Below are 22,091 nucleotides of genomic sequence, written 5' to 3' on the forward strand. Positions count from 1 at the left end.
CAGATAAGGGTGTAGCTTTTCCTTTTTCTTCCCTCTTTTCTGAGTCTGCTTTGCGCTCCTCTCCAGCCTTTGCCTTCTCCCTTACCCTTTGTGTAAAGCCTTCCTCCCCACTGCATGGCCCCCTGCTCACCTCTATCTGACTGTCCCAGCTTAAATGGCCTTTTCCCCTCCTCCTCTCCCCCCTCCAGGCAGTTGCTGAGACTTAAGAGCTGTGTGGCCTGTGCTTCTCCTTCTAATACTGATCGAGTTCTCCTTGTGCTTACATTTGAGCTCATTCTTAAAACCTTCTCTGAATGAGACTCAGAACCCTAAAGGGGGATCCCAGTCTCCCCTCCAGGGCCAGCTGCCATGAGTGGCAAGGGCCGGTGAACAACAATGCTACTCCTTTCTGTCCTCTCCAGACTGGGACAGGGACACACATAGGGATAGGTTCTGTCCCTGAATGAACAGAGTACGTCACTCGCAAAGCTGTGCTGACGGCGCTGTCACACAGGCAGGAGCCAGCCCAGGCATTCTCCACCGAGCTCTACACCCAAAACCACGAAGCAAACTCCGCCAGGATACCAAGCTCTCCGTACATCCTCTTTCCCCAGCCGTGGTCCAGGTACAAGGTCCTTCATGCAGATCTGCACTGGGTCTGAGCTTCTAAACTCTACACCAAGGACAGCGTGCTCCACACCGGAATGCCAGGTGTCTGTGGCAGCAGCAACTAGCTCATCTGAGATGGCGTCTCCCGGGCATCGGGGCTCATGATTAGACTCATTAGTAGCCCGTTCCCCAGGGGTGAAACACCACTGTTTCTGCCTACCTATGCGCTTGCATTTGCTGTATAGCCGCTTGTGCCTGAGAAACTCCTACGATCTCCCCAACCCAGACTTCATACCAGATCCATTCCAGAGTGACAGTTCAATGCCTCCAGGAGCCTGGGCAGGACAATGGTCGGCCTTTTAGAGTCTAAACACCAGCATCAGCTAAGCTATACGGACAAGCTGAGAGGCCTGAAAGATCGCTTCCAGCCCTAATTTTATCCTTTTACTTAAGGAGCAAACAGATAGCTTGTCTTTAGTATCACTAAAGCCCTCAGAACTCTTCTCAGGATAAAAAAGAAGCCAAAGCTCTGAACTTATGACCAGTCCATTCTCATTGCTATGCTATTCACGAGAGTGAGCAGTGATCTTCTTGACCCAGCAAAGGAGCATGGGAGCGAGCAATGGAAGGAGGGGTGGTGTGTATATGTGTATGTGTGTGTATATGTGTATATGTACGTGTATATGTATGGGTATGTGTGTGCATGTGAGTCTATGTATGTGTGCATATGAGTGAGTGTGTGTGTGTGTGTGTGTGTGTGTGTGTGTATGTGTGTGAGTTCATTAGTTAATAATCAGCTTAAGAAAAACAAAGCGGTGACTTAACTCTGGTACAGACAGGCCACCTTAACTATGCAGGACCATGGGATTCCCATGGGACTTCTTGCCATTGAAGGAAGAAGCTCTCAACGTTCTCATGGAGTCGCCACCTCCCCTTTCCCAAAGGGATCTCCACCATGAGAAATCACCACCTGAAATCCCACACTCATCAATGTCTGACCATACGGAGAAAACTTCAGAGGGACCATTAGCATGGACTGGAATGTGGTCCCTGCCTCCCCTCCAGCTAGGACATCAAGCCTTCCCTTGACGACGGCAGGGGGTGCTTCTCCTCACAACCCACCTGTGATATTGTCATAACTCCGGAAATTCATTTCTATGTGGTCCCACTCCAACACCATGCAGTTCTCCATGCTGGGCTGAGCGATGGCCACGTACACATCGTTCTTGGAGTTGAACGTGTCTACAGACACCGACTGGTACGGCAGAGTCTGATGAACGACAAAATCTGAGAGTGGGTGTTGAAAAACAAATATTAGTTCATAAAATCCCAGTGAGAATCCCAACTGCCATCCTCTCTGCTTGGCATCATCAGTCTGGGGACCTGGGGAGGAATAGGCAACTCCACACTGCCCTGCCTGGGGAACGTTCTGCTCTGTAGACTCTGAAAGATGGGATTGTCAGGTCCGTGCAGTTTGTGATACTGCTTCCTGGAGACACACCCCCAAGGTACCAACAAGGTCTCAATGGTCTAAGCAAATGTGGGAGACCTGGCTTTCAGAAAGCCAGGGCAGAAAGAAGGGGGCAGGAAATACATGAAGCTGGCATGCAAATTATCCTGTGACAGGGGATGCTGTGTTCTATTAAGTTCTAAGAATGCTAAGCCTTGAGCTCTCTCAGAGCAGCCCCTGCAGGAAAGAAGCTGGCTGAATATGGCTTGATGATATTCTTCTCAAACTCACTCAACACAGGAGGGACCCCGTGGTCACCTGTGATTTACACCCAGTTCCACAAACCCCTACCGGGAAACAGCACCCCTGCAGGCCACAGTGAGTACTACACTCCAAACAGGGCATGCATAAGTTTGGGAACAAATACCTTCTGCAGAGGTCTTAGAGGTTTATGAAGGGCCCCCTGGGGAAGTTGAGGGGAACCTAAATGAGCGCTCTGGACACCGGTCTTGATGTCCCATGCCTATGGTCTGAGCATCATGACATAGCAGTGAGCAGGCACGGAACTCTGCAGGAACATGTAGCATAGGGACTGAGGGTTCTCACCCACAGAGAGCCCATGAGTGACAACCAACTCTCTGTGAAAGTTTGGGTATAGCACAGAACTGCCAAGGGACAAAGGGCAAGGGGCATGCCCACAGTGCTAGCATCACCTGTATGTGGGGGAATTAGAAATCTAGAAAAGAAACAATTTTTTAAGACACACACACACACACACACACACACACACACGGCAAGATGTGTGGAACATGCCTCTAATCCCAGCCCTCAGGAGGCAGGCACAGGCAGATAGGTAGATTTCTGTGAGCCCAAAGCCAACCTGGTTTATATATCAAGTTCCAGGCCAGCTAGGGCTACACAGTGAGATCCTGCCTCAAAGAAACAAACAAAACCTCACAACAAACGGTTATAAAACACAGACTAAGTGGTTCTTCTGACCGGAAATGCTCTAACACGTGCAGCCCCTCCAGGAGGGAATTCACATCCAGGAGGAGATCCATCGCTTTCCCACCTAATCCTTAACCATCTTAATTCATGTCACCTACAAGGCCATCTCTGACCAGCCCCCACAACACAAGCTGGGTTCATCTGTGGACACTGAGGTTTAACCGAGGGTTGGGGTGACAAGAGTGAGGCAGGGGTGAGAAGGGTTAGCAAAGGCATCTTTCAGGCCTTAGTTCATTTGTCAGAAGATGAAGGAAGGAGCTACTCTCCCAACTCCATGGTGGGGACAGATCAGATCTCGCTAGGTGAAAATGCTCACCTCAGGGCTCAACTTAAACAAATGCAGAGGCTGTCCCACCTGCGTCTGTATCCTGACCATCTTTGTAAGGTGGGCGGTGTCTATTTTAATAGCATTGTTGCTGAGTTAATTCTTCATGTTTCTTCCTGTTCTGAATAACCTTGGGAAAATGACATTCTCTCTCTCTCTCTCTCTCTCTCTCTCTCTCTCTCTCTCTCTCTCTCTCTCTCTGCCTTCCTATGCATGGGAGAGGGGAATGCACGCACTGTAACACATTTGCATGCATATGAGCACCACTTAGCCCAACACAAAAGGAAGTCCCATACACCTCCACTGTAAGAGGTGCCCCTTCTTCATCTGGGATACCCAATACGTGCTTACTATGCTATTTTACTTATTGGGGAGGCATAGCCTCAACCCAGGTCTGTTGTAGAGACTGGGGGGGGGGGAGGGGAGGGCAGCAGGCAGGTCCTGTGAGAAGGGGGAGACAGGAGAGGAGTTTGGCACTGGGCACTAAGAGAAGGATGCTTCTGTAGTCCAACAGGTAGAAGGTAATTGAGGGGTGGTGGAGGGATAGATGTTTCTAGAGAACAGGATGCCCCTCCCCATATTCCAGCAGAGAGCAGACTCCAGAGGAGGCCAGCCTTGGTGGACAGGCAGGTCAAGCTTCCACGTGACCAAAGGTGATCAGAGGAGCCTACACTTCCAAAGGTGGTGGTGGCAGGCATAACACCTGGCCCATGTCAATCGTGGAGGATTTTACTTCTGCAAGATGACAGTAGCAAGCACCTGCCGAAGACTTTGGGAAGATGCCCTATAGCTGCTAGGCTGCTCCTGACATCCCCACCCCCCCACCAAGAAAGAACTGCCACGCCCCTGCAGAAGGCAAGGGGCAAGCACTCAGGCTGCTTCTGTTCAAGGCAGGTGGACAGGCAGCTGCTGCAGGCTTCCTCTCTTGGCCTCTACAACATGGAAGAATGCAGCTCTTTCCACTTCAGCAGACACAGTGAGAAACTCTTTATTAAGCCGCTTTTCTTTCATCATGAAGGCCACAGGTTCTAAGCGCTCCCTGACGTCTACCTGCTGCCCCCCCCCCCACACACACACACACCCCATTTCTCTCCCAACTGTGTTTGTTCTCAAGGCCCAGAGATGTAAGCCTCCGCAGGAGAATGTCCATGCACACTTTAAGGCGAACAAAAGCTTTTCACCTTTCCTGAGGAATCCTGAAATACAAAGGATCCGCCAGAATAGGGGCTGCGGAGATGGCTCAGTGCTCAAGGGGGCTTGTTGCTCTTACAGAGGACCCTAGTTCAATTCCCAGCACCCAGGACAGCTGCCTCACAACTGCCTGTAACTCCAACTCCAAGGGATACCATACCCTCTTCTGGTCTCCACAGGCACGAATGTATGCACAAATCCATAGGTATATCCACACTTAAAAAAATAAAAAGAATTTTTTTTTTGTTAAAAAAAAAGTTCTCCCCCCCCCCAAATTTATTCTGTCTACAAGAAATGCAGGGACAAGGGTGGAGCAGAGACTGAGGGACCCAATCCATGGGCATGCACCAATCTCTGACACTGTTAATGACACTCTCCTTTGCTTGCAGACAGGAGCATAGCATAACTGTCTCTGAGAGGTTCCACTCATCAGGTGACCAAAACAGATGCAGAGACCCACAGTCAAACATTGGGCAGAGGTCAGGGACTCTTATGGAAGAGTTGATGGAAGGAATGAGGGACCTAGAGGGGATAGGAACTCCATAGAAAGACCAGCAGAATCAACTACCTGGACCCTTGGGGCTCTCAGAGACTGAACCATCGACCAAAGAGCATACACGAGCTGCACCTAGGTCTCCCAGCATATATGTAGCAGTTGTGCAGCTTGGTCTTCACGTGGGTCCACCAAGAACTGGAGCAGAGCTAACCGTAAAGCTGGTGTCTGTCTGTGGACTACATCCTTCCTAACTGAGCTGCCTTCCCGGGCCTCAGTGGGAGAGGATGCACTAGCACTGCAACCAATTGATGTACCAGGGGTGGGGGGGGGATACCCAACAGGGCCTCCACCTTCTCAGAGGAGAAAGGGAGGGGGGTGGGTGGGAGGAGGAACTGTAAGCGGAGGGACTGGGAGTGGCAGCAGAGGTCTAGATGTAAAGCAAATTAAAAAAAAAAAAAAAACAAAAAAAAACGTTCTACCAGAACACAGAACACGTTATACAAACCAAGCTTCCCTGGCCCTGCTTTAATTTATTTTTCCAAATTGAATTCATCATTTCATAATATTTCCTATACTCTGACTATCTGGCATGACACACACTGTTAATCACCGAAAGGACTAATCCTTCATAGAAGACCTAGGACCATACCGACCACCAACGAGACAGTGACTGAGACACAGGCATCTATCCATTCTGGAGAAGGGGAGGAGACAAATTTACATACCCTTTCCCACCACGTATCTGGACTTGAACTTTTACAAAAAAGCCAAAGGCATGGTCATTGTGGAGAGACCTCAGAGGACATACATACCAAAGTGACATCAATTTACTGGTGGTAAAATATTAATGGTATGTGCCTCCATAAGAGCCACCGCTTCCATTCACACCAGATCAAGTTCATGATGTCAGTGGGTCTCTTACAATTTCAGCCTTTCTCCCACTGGAATCCATGGATTTTTACATAGCTATTTATAGAACTTGTAGAAAATAAATTATACATGATGCTGAGCCTATGGGGAGAGAGAGTGCACATTAATGCATTATTTCTCTTTGCATTTTCATCAGCCCCGAAACAGGGATGGTAACAGGACAATTAGGATGCGCAACTCACTCCCTCTAAGGAATTTAGCGAATTATCCACCTAACATGGGATCATCGATGGGTAACAGGAATCTCTGCCTGGTTAAAAATAGACTTGAAGGGGAGGGTGTGGAAGAATTGTGATTAATCTGAATTGCTGAGGCAGCGGGGTGATGGCTGCCTGCTCATTTCTCTCCTCTGCAGAGCAGCAGCATGGTTACAATGTCGCCATCCTCTCTTGGGTCAAACAGATCTGAGCTAAGGAAGCCATAAGGTGACCCTATGTGCTTATCTCTCTCTCTCTCTCTCTCTCTCTCTCTCTCTCTCTCTCTCTCTCTCTCTCCAGGATTCTCCTCTCCACCCTCCCGGCACCCTCATACCCTCCCTCCAAAAGTCTTTGGTAAAGCACCAGAGGCCAGGGCTCGATGAGAGCAGACAGGAGAGTCACACCTCATAAATTATAGAGGGTATACAGCAGGAACAGTATGTGGGGACAGGTCACCTTGTGTCGTTTCACCCATGCACCCACCCCATAGAAAAACATTGGAGCAGAGCTAGGGTGTCCAGGAGCCTTAAGGTAAGAGAGACAGTACAGTTCCCAAGGTCTCACTTGAAAGCCTCGCGTGGACTTTGCAAAGGCGCAGGAACCTCGTAGGCAAAGACAAACCCAAGAGAAATGGCTCAAACGTGTTAAAAGACTCGCTGCATTGCCCCCAGATTCTGAGACTCAGAACCTGGCCATTCTAATTTCAAACCTTCTCTTTGCCCAAGACAATTCTTAATCCCAGAATGCGATTAGAACCACCCAGAAGACCTCGAGGTCAGAAATCCTTTTGTTGTTGTTGTTATAAATGATGCTCTGCTCCCTGAGTGTTCACTTTCCATAAACCCATGTCATCTTTTCAGAGGCAGACACTGTGACCAGGTCAAAGGGAATGATGGGAGATGCCAACCTCACTGTGGAGTTTAGAGAACTCTCCAGAAAGGAGTTGAAGGCAAGACCCAGAGGAGCCTCACATGCCTTCCTATGCACTTAATGTCAAATGGTCTTGAGTGACACCTTTCTGCACAAATGTTATTGACCGTGACCTCTGATTTACTGGCCTGATAGCATAATAAATAACCCCTTAGTGGCCTGCCTGAGTAAGGGACACCTGCCAATTACACAGCTGAATAGCCCCAGCTCCAGAGAGAAAGACAAGGTTACTTCCTTCAATCTTCCAGTTTCCCATAGGAGAGCAGAACTTGTGAGTTTCTCCAGCTGCAAACACACCCCGGCACATGCACACAAATTCAAACACCTGGAATTCATTTCCTACTCGGTGGCTTTCGGCTTATTTGTTTGGAAGGCAGTAGTATATTTTGGCCTGAATACGATACTTTGTTCCTGGGAATCTTTATGATTTTTGTGTTTCTTTAACTGTTTGTTTTTCTCTTCTTCTTCTTCTTTTGAGTTCTCTTGACATGCCTTCAGGCTTTGTAGATAGCAACTCCTAACCCCACCGTTTATTTCCACAAACATCTAGAAAGCCGGCTGCACGCTGTGGATTGATCCTCCCTCCTTGAAAATCTGCCTTCAGAAGCAGTGGAAACCTGCTTGAACCTTTCAAATGGAGGCCCCCTCCCTCCACGCTCTACCTGCAGGGACATGGAGGGAGTCTGCATTTTAAATTTCATTCCATAACCTCAAAAATGTGGAAATGGAAACCCTGAGGTGGACTCTGAAAAAACAAGGCCAAACCACCTTTACAGTTCCCCCTCTATGTGACTGGGTTTTTTCCAGCAAGCACCTGTCAAGGTATATATTCTGCTTTGCCACTGGCTATAATTCTCCTAGTTATCTCGTCCTACTTGAAATGGAAAATAATTTGTAGATATAAAAACATGGTATTAAACTTACTGTATCATCTTAGTAGGAAAAAATAAAAAGCTTCTGACTGTAAAAATATCCAGACCCCTCTGCACTGGCTTCCAACACAAGACGGGCCAGGCTTGTTTGAAGAGGGTCCTCATGCTAAATTCTCAAGTCTGCATTTTAATCTTTAAATATCTTTAGACAGACAGACAGATAGGCAGTCTGGGAGATCTAGCTTAGCCAGAAAAGTATTTTCTGCATGTGAAGACTTAAATTTTCTTCCCCGGAATGCACATAAAAAACCTGAATGTGGTAAAATTCACACAAACGCTCAGTGCTGGAGAGGCGGAGACAGGCAGACCCAGACCCTGGGTCTCACTGGGTATCCAGTCCAGCTGAATCGGCAGGTTCCAGACCAATGAGAGATGCTGCCTCAAATACCAATCTCGGAGGAATGACCCCCAAGTTTGACCTCTGGCATCCACATACCCATGTGCACACACAAGAACATGTTCGTGCACTTGGACACACAAACATACAATTAAAGGGAAGAAACAACACTGGAGGATTTGAATTTTGCAAAGAAGCAAAATTAAATCAGCCTTGGTGAAAGAACGCTTGCCACACCTAGCCCTAGGGAGGTGGAAACAAATTTGCCTCAACTTCAAGGCCAGCGTGCTCAGCATACCAAGAATCAGGCTAGCCTGAGCTACATAACAATACCCTGTCTCAAAAGGGGCAAAAAGACAAAGAAAAAAAATTAAAATTAGAGCCAATATAGCTAACAAAATCCTTCCCAACTGTTGAGATGTTCTCCGAACCACACTGATTCTTCATCTTAAACATTTTACGTGATTTATTTTGTGTGTGTATCTGAGTGTGCATGAGCGCACTCGCGTGCACTTCAGAAGAAGATTAAGAGAGAGAGTCACTTCTCTCCTTCAGCCACATAGGTCTCAGGTCACCAAACTTGGCAGCAAGCACTTTCACTCAATGAGCCACCTGGTCAGCCCTGATTCATCCCTTCTAAAAATCCTTACACTTTCTCTAAAGTGATTCTTATAGAAAACATCTCCATTCACTTTCCTTCATATGCAGTTGACAGTCTACAAGGAAGACAAAGGGCTGTTCTACACGCCCACCTCTGAGGACGGAGGCTCTGCCTACCTGTGGTGGTGCACTCATAGTCAAAGCTGGTCACGTCGTTGAGTTTCTTCTCCTGGTATTCTGGTGGGCCGATACACAGCACGTCAGAGACGGTGGAATTTGTCATCTTCAGCCATAAATACAGCCATTTGGCCTTGCAGTCACATTCAAATTTATTACCCCTTAAGTCTCTGAAATACAAAACATGCATACACACACAGGGAAGCAGTCATAGCTGATGTGGTTTGGTAGTGGCACTGGCTGGTTTTGTGCGTCAACTTGACACAAGCTGGAGTTATCACAGAGAAAGGAGCCTCCCCCTAAGGAAATGCTTCATTTTTCTCAACTAGTGATCAATGGAGAAGGGCCTAGCCCATTGTGGGTGGTGCCATCCCTGGGCTAGTAGTCCTGAGTTCTATAAGAAAAAGCAAGCTGAGCAAGCCAGGGGAAGCAAGCCAGTAAGTAACATCCCTCCATGGCCGCTGCATCAGCTCCTGCTTCCTGACCTGCTTGAGTTCCAGTACTGTCTTCCTTTGGTGATGAACAGCAATGTGGAAGTATAAGTTGAATAAAACCCTTTCCTCCCTAACTTGCTTCTTGGTCATGACATTTTGTGCAGGAATACAAACCCTGACTAAGACAGTAGTAATATGAAACACTGGAGTTATTCATAACTTGATAGATCTAAAACATTCCGTATATGGAACTGTTTAGAAAATAGTTGAATTTCATGGATCTTATTTCTTGTACTGACTGTTGTCTTGATTGAGTGTTCCTTGATGTAGTAATTTTAGTTGAATGGGATACAGAAGGTTCTCAGAAATGAGACATCAGCCCTCTTAAAATTGTCTCAGTGCAATGCTGGAAGTGGGAAGGGATGAAAGAAAAACATCCCAGTATAAATTCTCATAAATGAAGACAGGACGAGATAGGAAGACAGTATTCACAAATACAACTGGAACATTTAAAGTCTTGTTAACCTGCATCCAGTAAGATGTACTATGGTCATGATGCTTCCAGTGAAATTTGAGAAGGCAAAGCTGGTGGATAGACTACACAGGAGCCAGCCAGCCAGCATGCCTAATTTGCTATTGGACGCAGGGTACGATATCTAATAGCTGAAATCAACACAAGACAATACTGTCTCTCAGTGTGTACTACTTTGTGGTCAACGGTCGAGAGCAAAGGGATTTGAAAGACGTTATTGACTAGGGCCTGTGGCAGTATACACAAATTTAAATTGCATTACTCACAGTTCAATGAGGGAATCCAGATCACTGAACACGTCCCTTGGAAGTGCTTTAATGTGGTTGTTGGCCAAGGAACTAGAAAACGAAAGTCACATTTTAATGTGGTTACTACCTTCCTGCCAATCATCCTGAAGTCCCTTAAAGTACATCTAATGATTCAAGGAGAGTTCTGAGCCTCCTCATCAAAACATTGCTCAATCCATAGCTTGATCATCACTGAAAGACACAAATTCCATCACACAAGGACAACTGGATTCCAACGTAAGCTTTTTTGCTTTGAAAATAAGTACTTTATTAAGTAAGCTCTTTATGCACAGCTATTAAACTACAGTTGGCTTCTATAGCTGCTGGAATAAAAGTCAACATCCTAGGCCAGGTCTAGTGGACTAACACCCTTAGTTCCAGCCCTTGAGGGGCAGAGGGAGGTGGATCTCTGTGAGCTTAAGGCTAGCCTGGTGTACGTAGTGAGTTCCAGGCCAGCTCATCTTGTCTTCAAAAATAGGAAGAATAAAAAAATGCAAGGTTCTATTTCATGGCATGTAGGACTCTCCATAGTCTAAGAGCATCCCCGTTGGGTGAGACTGCACCGCCCACTACTCTAACCCAGTCATACAGGAATCTCCGTCACAGCTCCCTGGTCTCATTTGGAAGATGGTCATTTGCAAACTATGCTTTACTTGTTTGCTTCTTGACTGAGTAACTTCACAACACAAAAGCAGCACACAGACAGACACTGCTGTCCATCCGTGGTTTCATCCCATCCCTAGAACAGGACACACACATAGGAAGTTGTGAAACTTTTGCTAATAAAGAAGATGGATATGCTATTTTTAAAGAATGAATTAATGAAGCATCAATATAAGACAAACAACAGAAGGTGCACAATCCTCTCCCAAGTCATCCTCCTGTGGTCCACCCAAGTGTATGTGATCATTTGTGCTTCTGAAACGGACTCAGTGAACACTCTTTTACAGAATGACACTCTGCGATAACAATAAAATCTCACTAAAGTGGCGTGCTTAGTGAAGAACTGACTGATCAATTTCATCTTCTCCTTAACCGAGGCTGATGAGAAACCATTTCTCTGTTTCTTCTTAGGGTGGCCGAGATTTCTGAGATGCTAGCCCACACCCACCTCCAGCCAGAGTCGAGGTTGTGAAGAGCCTCAGCTCCCATCGATTTGGGATTCTGCACTGCCCCTGATGCCAGCCCACTGAGGATGGATGACTACAGCGCAGCACTGCTGTGGGAAGATGCTGAGTGGAAATGATGGGCACCAAGTCTGTGCTTCCCCAGATACTAAAGTAACGTGGTTGGGAAATGTATACATTCTTCTCGAGCTTTCTTCTACACATGAGTACAAATGGCACCGTATATAACTGATAAACACGTAGGAGGTTTAAAAAAATGTATGAAGTTAGTTATACCTAGTCATAACATGGTCATGGCCCATCCCAGAACAACAGTCATCGGGTATAGTAGAGAGCGTAAAACCATTTTCACTGCAAACATTCTTCCTTCAAATACTGACTGAGACTGGGGAGAGCAGTACTCTCTAATGATTCCCCTTCCCACTCAGGCAACCATAAATGGATTAGAATACCATTCCGTGGGCTACTTTACCTTGCTTTTCGTGATGAGGTACTTACACATTTTTTGATGTGTTGGGAAATAAACTGATTATATAATCACATTGAACACACGCCAGGGGTAACTTGTGGAAAAAATTTAAAGGGGGTGTTTGTTTGGATATAGAAAACAAAGCACAAAAAGACTTTAGCTAAATAGCAGTTCATTGTTCAGTTTTGGTTTTGTTTTTTGTTTTTTAACCTGAAAGCTGTTGCATTGTAATGGTAATAATGTAACAATATATATAGACTGGTCAAAGAAAAATACCAACCAACCAAACACACAAACAAATATATTTTGCAACTGTTCCAAGCTTGAAATTTAGATTTCATAAGCCAGTCCTATTTCCATGAGCTCCCCACCCTATCCAGTCTAAGTGCTTAACATCTTCCTTTTAATTTTATTTTGTCTACAAACCCATAGCACTTACTTCATTTCTCAAACCATTTAATAGCTTCCTGTCCCCTGGGTTCTATAAGAGTGCTAGAACACAAACGTCCTAGATTTTAGTTACAGATTGGCACTGCTCCCTCTGCTTTGGAACCCAACCTGGGTTTTAATATGAATGTCAGTATCTAAGTGTCAGGAAAGCTCACCAAAGGCCAACATAGAACATCTCATTTATGTGACAAGATTCTGGCTAGTGACTTCTCTAAGAGAGCACTTTCTGGAGCCAAGACTTCCTCTGCATGAGCCATTTAAAGAGGAACAAGGGGACAGTCCTATCTATAAACAATGTGTAAGATCTGCAGCCTGTGATCAACAGCAACGGCCCTCCTTCCTTCTCAAGTTTTGAGACCCACCCTTACCTGCCTCAGTTGCTCTTCTCCAGACAACCACATCTGCTCTTCAGCAGTCTCTATCTGGATATTCAAATCACCAAGAAAATTTAGCAATCCAGAGAGAAAAAAACAAAACTTTTTAATGACTGGAGGGGTGAGATGATACTGTCATTGAGGAGAGGAGGAAGAGGAGGAAGAAAATGATGATGATGGTGGTGGTGGTGATGGTGATACCTGCCAAACCCTGGGCATTGGCATTTACTGTGGAGAATAGGGCCGCAGTCTTTGGAGACTACAAACATTATTAACCATAACCTACGTCATACCATCCACAGTCAGTAAAATAATGCTTCTCTCAAGAATGAGGAAACTAAGTGTCAGAAAAGCTAAGTAATATCAATAAGTAACCACAGGAACTAAGGACTCCGGTAAACAGGTTGACTCTGTACTTCCATAGAAAGTGAAGAAACCCAAGAACAACGCCATCAACGGGATGCATGTCCTCCTCTGTGCACTGTGCTGACAGCTGTTTTCATCCTCCATGGTCACTCCCCACCGCCTTACTCTCCAGTCTCCAGCTCTGCCAGGGCTTCTGCTTGGTGGTGCCCCAGACCCCAGGCTCACTGTGCCCACCAGCAGGTGCCTTCACCAGGACCATTGCACCTTAATAAGAAGAGGCTTCGTGGTTGGGTTTGTTTGTTTTTCAAGTCGGGGTTTCTCTGTGTATCCCTGGCTGCCCTGGAACTCACTCAGTAGACCAGAGTGACCTCAGAGATCCACCTACTTCCGCCTCTGAGTGCTGGGATTAAAGGTGTGCACCACCACCGGGCAAGAAGACTCTTTTTTTGAAATGATTATGCCCCAACGCTGTGATCAGGGTTACACTCAAAGGTACCACCATCCTTGCCGTCCACCTAGACTCAGTGCTCTCAGTTTCCCCAACTCTCCTTACTGTAGACAAGGTGACCATGGATATATAGAACCCATCATCTTGATTATGCAAATTACGCCCACATCTTAGCTAGCAAATGCCATCTTCTACTGTGACAATGACTGGTTTTGCATTTTCACAAACACAGCCATTATTCTTTCCAGTCTTATTAACTTTTCTAAGTGTGTGTACTTGCTTCATTCTGATATGCCAATCGATTCAGATCAATTCCTTTTCCCCCTTTTGGTCTCTGGCACACTCTTAAGGAATTGAAGAGCTTAGCTGAAATTCAACATAAAAGAAAAAAAACAACTTTCATCCTATAGGGAGGTCATTCAAGGTCTCTATACCGCTTTACCCTCTAGGTGATGTCTTTTGCTGAGTTGCTTAAGCTGTAGTTCCCAATTCTGTAGAATGGGAACTCACAAATTATCATAAAACCTGGGAAGGCCTGTGGGTACCAGACCTGGCAGCTGGCACCAAGTGGGTATGAGAGCCATGCCTCTATCCAGCTTCCTCCCTGAGCACACAGCCCACACAGCACTGAAGTTTTCCCGCTTCCCATGGAGTCCTGTGGTCCCCATGGTGACACGGGATGATGGAGATCAATATACAGTTAGTCACCCCAACAAGTACTATCTGACAGCAGAGGAACCTCTCGGGAAGTCTGGAAATGAGTCTCCTTTGAGAGATGTTGTGAAGATGGAAACATCACGGAAAACAACAAAGAAAAACAACTGTGCATGTGTGTGCATGTGTGTGTTCATGAAGATGTGTGCACATGTGAGTGTGTGTATGTTTGTATACATGTGTGCACATGTGACCTCAGGAGCCGTTCACTTTACTTTTTGAGACCAAAAAAGTTTCTCCCTGGGACCTAGGCATCATTGCTTAGGCAAGGCTGGCTGTCCAACACGCCACAGGGATCCTTCTGTCTCTGCTTCCCCAGCACAGGGATTGAGAGCATGTACCATGCATGATACCTGTCTTTTTACATGGGTTTTGGAAATCAAAGCAGAGAGGCCTCATGTTCTCGTGGCCAGCCCGTACAAGAGATTGCATAAGACTTACAGGTGAGTCAGGTCACGGAGGCCCCGAAAGGCATTTCTTGAAATGGTTTCTATTTTGTTCCCTTCAATGAACCTAAGGAGAAAAGCAATATAATATAACTGAATTCCCTCTCCTTAACATCTCTAACAGATGATGCAGTGTGCTTTGGCAATAAAATCGGAAAGCACTTATGAGGTACAGACACGCCAAAGTTAGCAGCAAGCTACGCTAAACTCCGTAAGGGAGACCGGCACGTGAGTAAGAACACGTGCTCTCCGCTCCAGCCAGCCCAGCCTGGGTGTCTCCAAACTCGGAGCTGGCAATGTGGCCAATCACATCTTGGGTTTGAGCATGGGAGAAGAACGTACTGCACAGAGGCCAGGAATTCTCCCATCTCTGCAACACTGGAAAGCTGCCAGGCAGTCTCCCTGCTCCCTCTTACACTGCCCTGTGCCTTGCTAGCCATACTTTTGTTAATACCGTAGTCCCTAGAGGAAAGCCCATTGTTTTACATCTCTATGTTTTAGTTTTTGCTGAGGAAGGAAGAGTTCCATTAAGCACGGCTTCCAGAAACCTTGCCTTGATCTTGTCCTACACAGCCTCCTATCTGGGCAAGTGATAACAAGATAGAGGTGTTCTCAAGCTCCTGACAAGGCTGAGGAGCAGAAAGGGCAGTCTTCCCAGCAAGGCTGACTTGCTCAGGGCTGAAATGGTACAGGGCTTAAGCAGAGATCTTGTAGCAGTGACACTGACGAAGCCATAAACTCTCCAGATATGACAGGGATACATTGTAACTGTTCTCCGGGGCCAAGGAGTTAAGTCAAATAAATGCTAGCGGGTCTTTGCTGAGAAGGTCTATGGGAAAGGCTTTGCTACATCTGTGACACAACTGATGAGTTAGGTCTCACAGGGAGCAGTCTCCGATGCCTGGTTTTTAAAAACTCTGGTGTCTGTTTAGTACTAGATGTTTGCATACCCTGATAAGCTGCCTTTCTCCCTGACGCCCTGGGCAGCATGTGAACTCCCCACCAGAGAAAAATCTCAAGAACCCCACAGCTATTCGTGGGTTTTTGGGTGATCCTGGTGGCTTCAACCCTGCAGCTGTGACACTCTTTGCACATCAAATACATGTCAAAATACCGGATTATAAAAGGGTTCTCCGGAGAAAGAGTTCCTGGGGAGACAGCGTTCCCTAAGAGTTCATATCAGCAGAGAGCTTTTCTACCTGGCATGTGTCTAGAATTCCAACATCTACCTGTTCACCGCAGATAAGACAGCAGGAACAAGGCTTTGCAAATCCTCTGAATGCTAAGCAAGGAAATCCCAGACTGATAGCAGGATTAAAGTTATTACTGACTTACAAAATACAAGGCTAGGACAACTTAAGGGGGAAGAGAAAGGTTTGAATGTGAGAAAGGCTGACATAAGAACCACAACCAAGCTCACTGCTCAAGGGGGAAATCATACATCTGAAGAAGGGGAAAGAATTCCCTCTCCTGCTTTCTTGTTGTTATGATTTGGTTTGGGTTTTCATTTTTAGAAAAAGGGGAAAAAAATCTAATTAGACCTTCAACACGACTCCCAGGAGACAGAGCAAATGGGATATGGGACAGCTGGATAAAAACCAGGCAGTTTACCCCCAAATAGGGAAACTTTGTTTAAAAATACGTAGCCCCCAGAACTGTCCAGCTCTATTTCTGGCCCATCAGCAAATCCATGCCTAGTTATGGAGGTAAAAATATCCAACGCGATTTCCAACTGTGCTTGCTACATGACAAATTAAAGGTCAGCAGAGAATGAATGAGTGCGTGCCTCCCTCCCTGCGCTTTGTCTCCAGCCTCTTCCTGCCCTAGCACACTGGGAAGTAAGTCAGCTCACAGGTCAGTGTTGGCATGAGAATGAATGGGGTTTGCTGCCCCCCTCTCCCACCACAGGACACAACTCAGAAATCTCCCAGAGGCAACCAACTCTCAGCAGACACAACACTTACAGGTATTCAAGATGAAAAAGGCCAGCAAAGGCATCGTCCCGGATCACCGTGAAGGAGTTAGAATTCAGCAATCTGAAAACAAGGCAGGTTTTAATAGAGATGGAAACAAGTGATGTCGTGTGAGGAAGCCATTCCTTTTTCTTTTGCTAGGTGATGGTCCCTATGCAAATGAGGGCTATTCTCAGCCTAAGGACAGCCCCTTAGGTCCCTAATGTCCTCACCACTGTGATAGGGACAGCAAGAAAGGGATCCCTGTTGGCTGAATTTTCCCCACTGTCTCCAATACTACCTGTCTCACGCCTGGAGGAACTGATGACCATTATTCAAAAACAGTTTTCTCCTAGGCACAGCAAGGCAGCCAATAAATACTTCAGTATGCCCAAGAAACCATGGAATTACAGACCTTCAAGGTCTGTAACCCAACTATATTCTAGAGGTTTTGAGCCTCAAGAAGATAAGAGACTTGACTAAAGTCATCCAGTGGGGACCTAAAAGCAAAACTCCTTTCTACCACACTGTACCTTCTCATGAGAAATAATCATTTTTAAAAGGTTAAGAAATCTCTAAAAGACTATCTCTATGTAGCTTTCAATTTGGGTAGCTAGGTAAATCCATTTGATAAATATTTACAAAGCCACCTATGTTTATTTGACCAAATAGTACCTATGCTATATTTCTATTCTAAAAAAATTGGAGATTTAAGGGTATGTATGTATGTATTGCAAAGTTGTATGTCCAGAGATGTATCTGTGAACACAAGTGTGCCATAACACATATGTGAGGTCAGAGGATAGTTTGCTGGAGTTAGTTCACTCCTTCCACCATACAGGATCAAACTGTATAGTCATTATACATGTTACGGTAGATATACAACATATTAAAAGCAAAACTAAAAATGGCACCTTATTGTGGCTAGGCAGTGATTAGTATCTCTGACCTTTTCCACTGTGCATTGCTTGCTGTAGGTAGAGTCTCACTCCATCCAAGAAATATGGCAAGCATCAGTGCTATATACTCATGACCGCCTGCTGATCTTTGCTTTGTTTGTGTAGTGCTACGGATGGACCCCAGTACTACATAGTAGGCAAGCTCTCTACCACTGAGCTACATACCCTCTACGCATATACACCCCAGCCCAGTGAACTGCTTTCAAAAAGTGACTGTGGGACAATTATTTTCACTATCATATATCAACTGACTTGGGTTTCAGGGCCTTAAATGGACACTCACCATGACTGGGTGACTTGGATGAGATTCCCTAAGAGGAACTGGGGCAAACATAGTTTTGGGCTTCGGGTTTGGATCCTGACTCTGTGACTCAAGGCAAGGCATTTACCTTTCCTGAGCATCAGTTTCTTCATCTGTCAGATGGGAAAACAAAAGTACCTTTCCTGCAGAGATGCCCGCCCTGTGAGATAAAAATGCGCGCACCTGTGCCGTTTGCTGCGTGTGTATGTGAGACAGATTGGAAGCATTCCTATGGAAGAGCAGTACCAGGACTTTTTTTTTTTTAAAGATAAGTTTCTTTTTGAGGTGAGATGTTGGAGGTGAAACTCGGGTTATGGTCGATGCAGCCACCTCCCAATTGCCTGATCTGTGACTGGGATCTACCACAAGTCCCAGGGGAGAAATTGGCCTAAGTTGGGGAGGCCCCGGAGCAGGAGAACAGTGGTTTAATGTGGACAAACTAAAGCTAAGAGCCAGCCAGGGTGATTTGGAGGGTTGTTGGTTATAGGAAGACCCACAGCAACAAGGCGGGTGCCACCCTTCAGGGACCCCCATTTTGCAGAGAATGTCTCATACTCACAGCAGCTGCAGAGAGGGCAGATGGGAAAACATTCGGTCCTTGATTTCCAGAAATGTTCCATTTACTAGGCTCCTACAGGCAAGAGAGGGACAGAGTGAGGCCCAGGGTCCTTTCAGGAAGTGCAGAGCCAAGTGGGCAGTGGGCATTTCCTCCACCAGAACTTCACACTCCTCCTTTCTGGGGTGAAGATTCATGTGTTTGGCCATTTTCTTCCCAGGGAGCAAGATGAGAAGAGGAGAGTTGCTTCCCAGTATACTTGGTCAAGAAGAAAACTAGCCTGGCTAATAAAATCCCGTGCTTTGGGTCTGACTCCTCGCACAGACATTAGCTCAGTCAGCTTAAATCAATTCCCGAGCTTCCCTCACTTAACTACAGGAGGCCTCCACTGAAGGTGGATAATTACTTCACCCAGGATTCTGTTTGTGCAGACACAAAGTTAATGTTGGTCCACAAAACTCTGGGGTAGGATTAAGCATTCCCTCCTTGGAAGCACAAATCTCTGGAAGGCACTCAGAGCACTTCTGACTAAATGCACTGCAAAAGCCCTGGGGAAAACTCAGAGACACCTGAACTGGCCCAGGAAGAGAGAGGCAGGGCCATCTGCCAGCTAAATGGTCAACCCGGGAAAAGGAGCTTGACTGCTTCTGCCTCAGGGTCTCCTACCCTTTCTGGCCACAGCAGGATTTCCATACATGACTGGAGTTAACATGCAGAACACTTCAGCTTTGATCACATCCAAAGGGTTTAACAAGAGAAATTCTAGAATCCTCCATGTGATCTAATTTAGCAAGAGTAAGAGTCAAACAAGCCTGCTGTCCCCCACAGCCAAACTCTTCCAACTTTTTACAGATGTAAACAGGACCCCGACCCGACCCTCTCTCCCTCCCTGTACGCTGATGCTGCTTTTGCCTTGAAGCAGCACAGGACACGATGGAGAAGGCACAAGCAACATGGTACCCAGAACTACCTTCCCCTCAGGATCCCCTCCTCTACATCTGCAGGGGTACCCCAGCACCTCAGCCTGGAATAACGGACTGTGCTAGCAAGAGATGCCCCAGCAATAAACAGAACGCCCTCGGGTCCCTTCCATAGCAACACTTCACCATTGCCACTGTGTGAGACCTAGTTGAAAGAGCCTAGCAAGCGAGCAGAGGAATCTCCCCAGTTAGTTCTGTCAGTGCTGGTAATACAACCCACCATGGAAAAAGATGGTAAAAGAGGGGCCCTCTTGAACTCAAGAAGTTGGAAGGTTTCCCTCACTAGGGGCCTCGGCTGGACACCATATACGGGAAAAGCACTTAGAAGTCCTCTGGGTTTCCCCTCTTTAAGCCACGTGGAACAACCCCCTCTACTTCGAGAAGCTGTGTGCCTTTGCACAGGCTAGGCATTTCCTAGCCTGCAGTGTGGAGAGGTCAGGAGGGGGCCAACCTCCCAGCAGGGCTGAGGCCCGTTGCGGTGAGGCCTCACCCATTCCTAATTAACCAACCGCTCAATCCCGGGCGGGCGTGTACAGCTGCTCTCCAGTCACACACCCACCCACTCACCAATACAACAGAACCACTCAAAACTTTAAGGTACCCCAAGGATCACCCCGTGGCCCAAAATACAGGCTGTGGACTCTGGTGCAGAGACCCTACCCCACGGTGGGTCCTGGGTCTGCAATAGCATCAGCTCCCCCCCAGGTAGGTCTGATGCAGGTGGCCTCGGGCCACAATGAGAAACTGTCACGCGGACCAGTCTGGATTTCTGTACTCTGGGGCTTAGAGTCCCCCTATCCTCCACTCCACACAGATTCCTCCCACGTTCCGTGCCCCCCAACCCAAAGGCAAAGAAAGGGACTGAAGAGCAGGGTCAGGTGCCGCTGCCCCAGCACCAGCCGCAACTCCCTGGTGGCGGCCGGCGCAGGGCAGGGCGGGGCGGAGATGGAGGGGTCCCACTCACAGGGAGCTGATGTCGCCAGGCACGATCCTAGGCACCCAAGAGGAGCCCACGCAGATGATGGACTCCTTGGTACAGCTGCAAGTGGCGGGGCAGCGCGCCAACCGCCTCACCTGCGCGCTCGGCGGGATGAGGCACGCGGCACTCAGCAGCAGCAGCCCCAGCGCCCCGCCGCCTCTCCATAGCGCCATGCCGGGTCCCCCGGTCCCCGCCCGGGCTCGGACCCCCGCCGCCGCCGCCCCGCGCCGCGCGCTCGGACCCAGAGCCGCAGCAGACGCGGTTGCCGCTTGCCGATCGGCCGCCAGCGCTGCTGGCGAGGACGCGGGCGCCGCGGGTGTGGGAGGCCGAGCCGCAGCCGAGCAGCATGCTGGCCGCCACCCCCACTCGGCGCCCCCCCACCCGCGCCCGGGCTGCTGGGCCGCCGCCGCACCCGCCTCACCCGCGCTGGCCTGACATCAGCACCCGCGCCCGCCGCGGGCCCGGACCAATGAATAATGCACGCGGGGGCCCGCCCCGCGGGGGATGGGGGGGGAGGGAAAAGTTGGATGACCTTGGGGGAGGGGCCAGCCGTGGCTCAGACCCCCTGGGAGCAGGGACCCGCAATCCTTCTGTTGGGCTGCAAAGAATTTCACAGACAGTGGACTCCTCTCTACGGGGTCAAAACCTGAGCTTCCTTCCCCGCAATAAATAAATAAATAAATAAATAAATAAATAAATAAAAATTTTAGAAAGTAGAAACAGTAAGAACTGGAGCCTCTACATCCCCAGAAAAGTAGGAGTGGGGAGCACTGTCTCGACCTGGGAGAAAGGTCTCTGTCCCGGAGTGCCCGGAAGAGGCCAAACCTTTGTGCAGGCTTCATTTATCTTAGAGAGGACCTAAATGACTGTGGCACAGGGGCCCGACTGGGCCACCTTGGCTGACAGACCATGTTACTGTGGGTTCTGAGTCTCCACTGCACCTCCGCTCACTGAAGCCAACCCTTTTCTGTTACCCAAGGAAACTAGAATCGCAAAACTGCTACAGCAGAGAATCCCCTGCCTTGCTGCTGGGCCTTGCAAGAGCCTATCCTGCGAAGAAAAGTTTCCTGGCTCAACACGGTAACCTACGCCCCACCCCCACCCCCTGATTAAATGATGGGGGACACAGATTGTTAGGAGAGACAGAGTTTGTTGCTCTGAGCACCGGGTCTTTCATCTCCTAACCCTTAGCAGATGCTATCCATCTTCCAGAATTTAACCGATGAGAAAACTGAAGCCCAGGAGGCCTGGGTAGCTGTCGAGTCTGCTGTAACAGTCAACACCAAAGAGAAAGACTGGAGCCTGAGATGGGGATTTGTAACTGGCCCCAAGGAAACCCTTTTTACTTCCGGAATCTGTCTTAAGGAACCTTAATGTTACCATAAGGTCCTGTGCTGCTGGGGGCATGGAGGGAAATGCCAAAGCAGAACAAAGCATTATAGGTCTCCTACCCCACCCCTGCAACTGCTCTGAGCTCAGACTTGTCCATCAGGCTACCAACCTGGCAAACCATTCTGATGTTAGCGTGTGCCTGAAACAAGTACAGCCAATGCAGA

At 47.7% G+C, this 22,091-nt stretch overlaps 1 protein-coding gene across 1 annotated transcript in view; it reads right to left on the reverse strand.

The window, feature by feature from the left end:
* Lgi2 (leucine rich repeat LGI family member 2) overlaps window positions 1–20,713 on the reverse strand; it is a 32,183-nt gene extending 11,470 nt beyond the window's left edge. The window contains exons 1-7 of the mRNA XM_021210770.2: window positions 20,521–20,713; window positions 18,580–18,651; window positions 16,773–16,844; window positions 14,804–14,875; window positions 10,394–10,465; window positions 9,162–9,331; window positions 1,711–1,875 (exon numbers count right to left, since the gene is read on the reverse strand). Of these exons, the coding sequence (XP_021066429.1) occupies window positions 1,711–1,875; window positions 9,162–9,331; window positions 10,394–10,465; window positions 14,804–14,875; window positions 16,773–16,844; window positions 18,580–18,651; window positions 20,521–20,708 (811 nt within the window). The 5' untranslated portion in view covers window positions 20,709–20,713. The remainder of the gene's footprint in view (window positions 1–1,710; window positions 1,876–9,161; window positions 9,332–10,393; window positions 10,466–14,803; window positions 14,876–16,772; window positions 16,845–18,579; window positions 18,652–20,520) is intronic.
* Window positions 20,714–22,091: the final 1,378 nt, after the last annotated feature.

Source organism: Mus pahari, chromosome 13, assembly GCF_900095145.1.
Source record: "Mus pahari chromosome 13, PAHARI_EIJ_v1.1, whole genome shotgun sequence".
Classification (NCBI taxonomy): domain Eukaryota; kingdom Metazoa; phylum Chordata; class Mammalia; order Rodentia; family Muridae; genus Mus; species Mus pahari.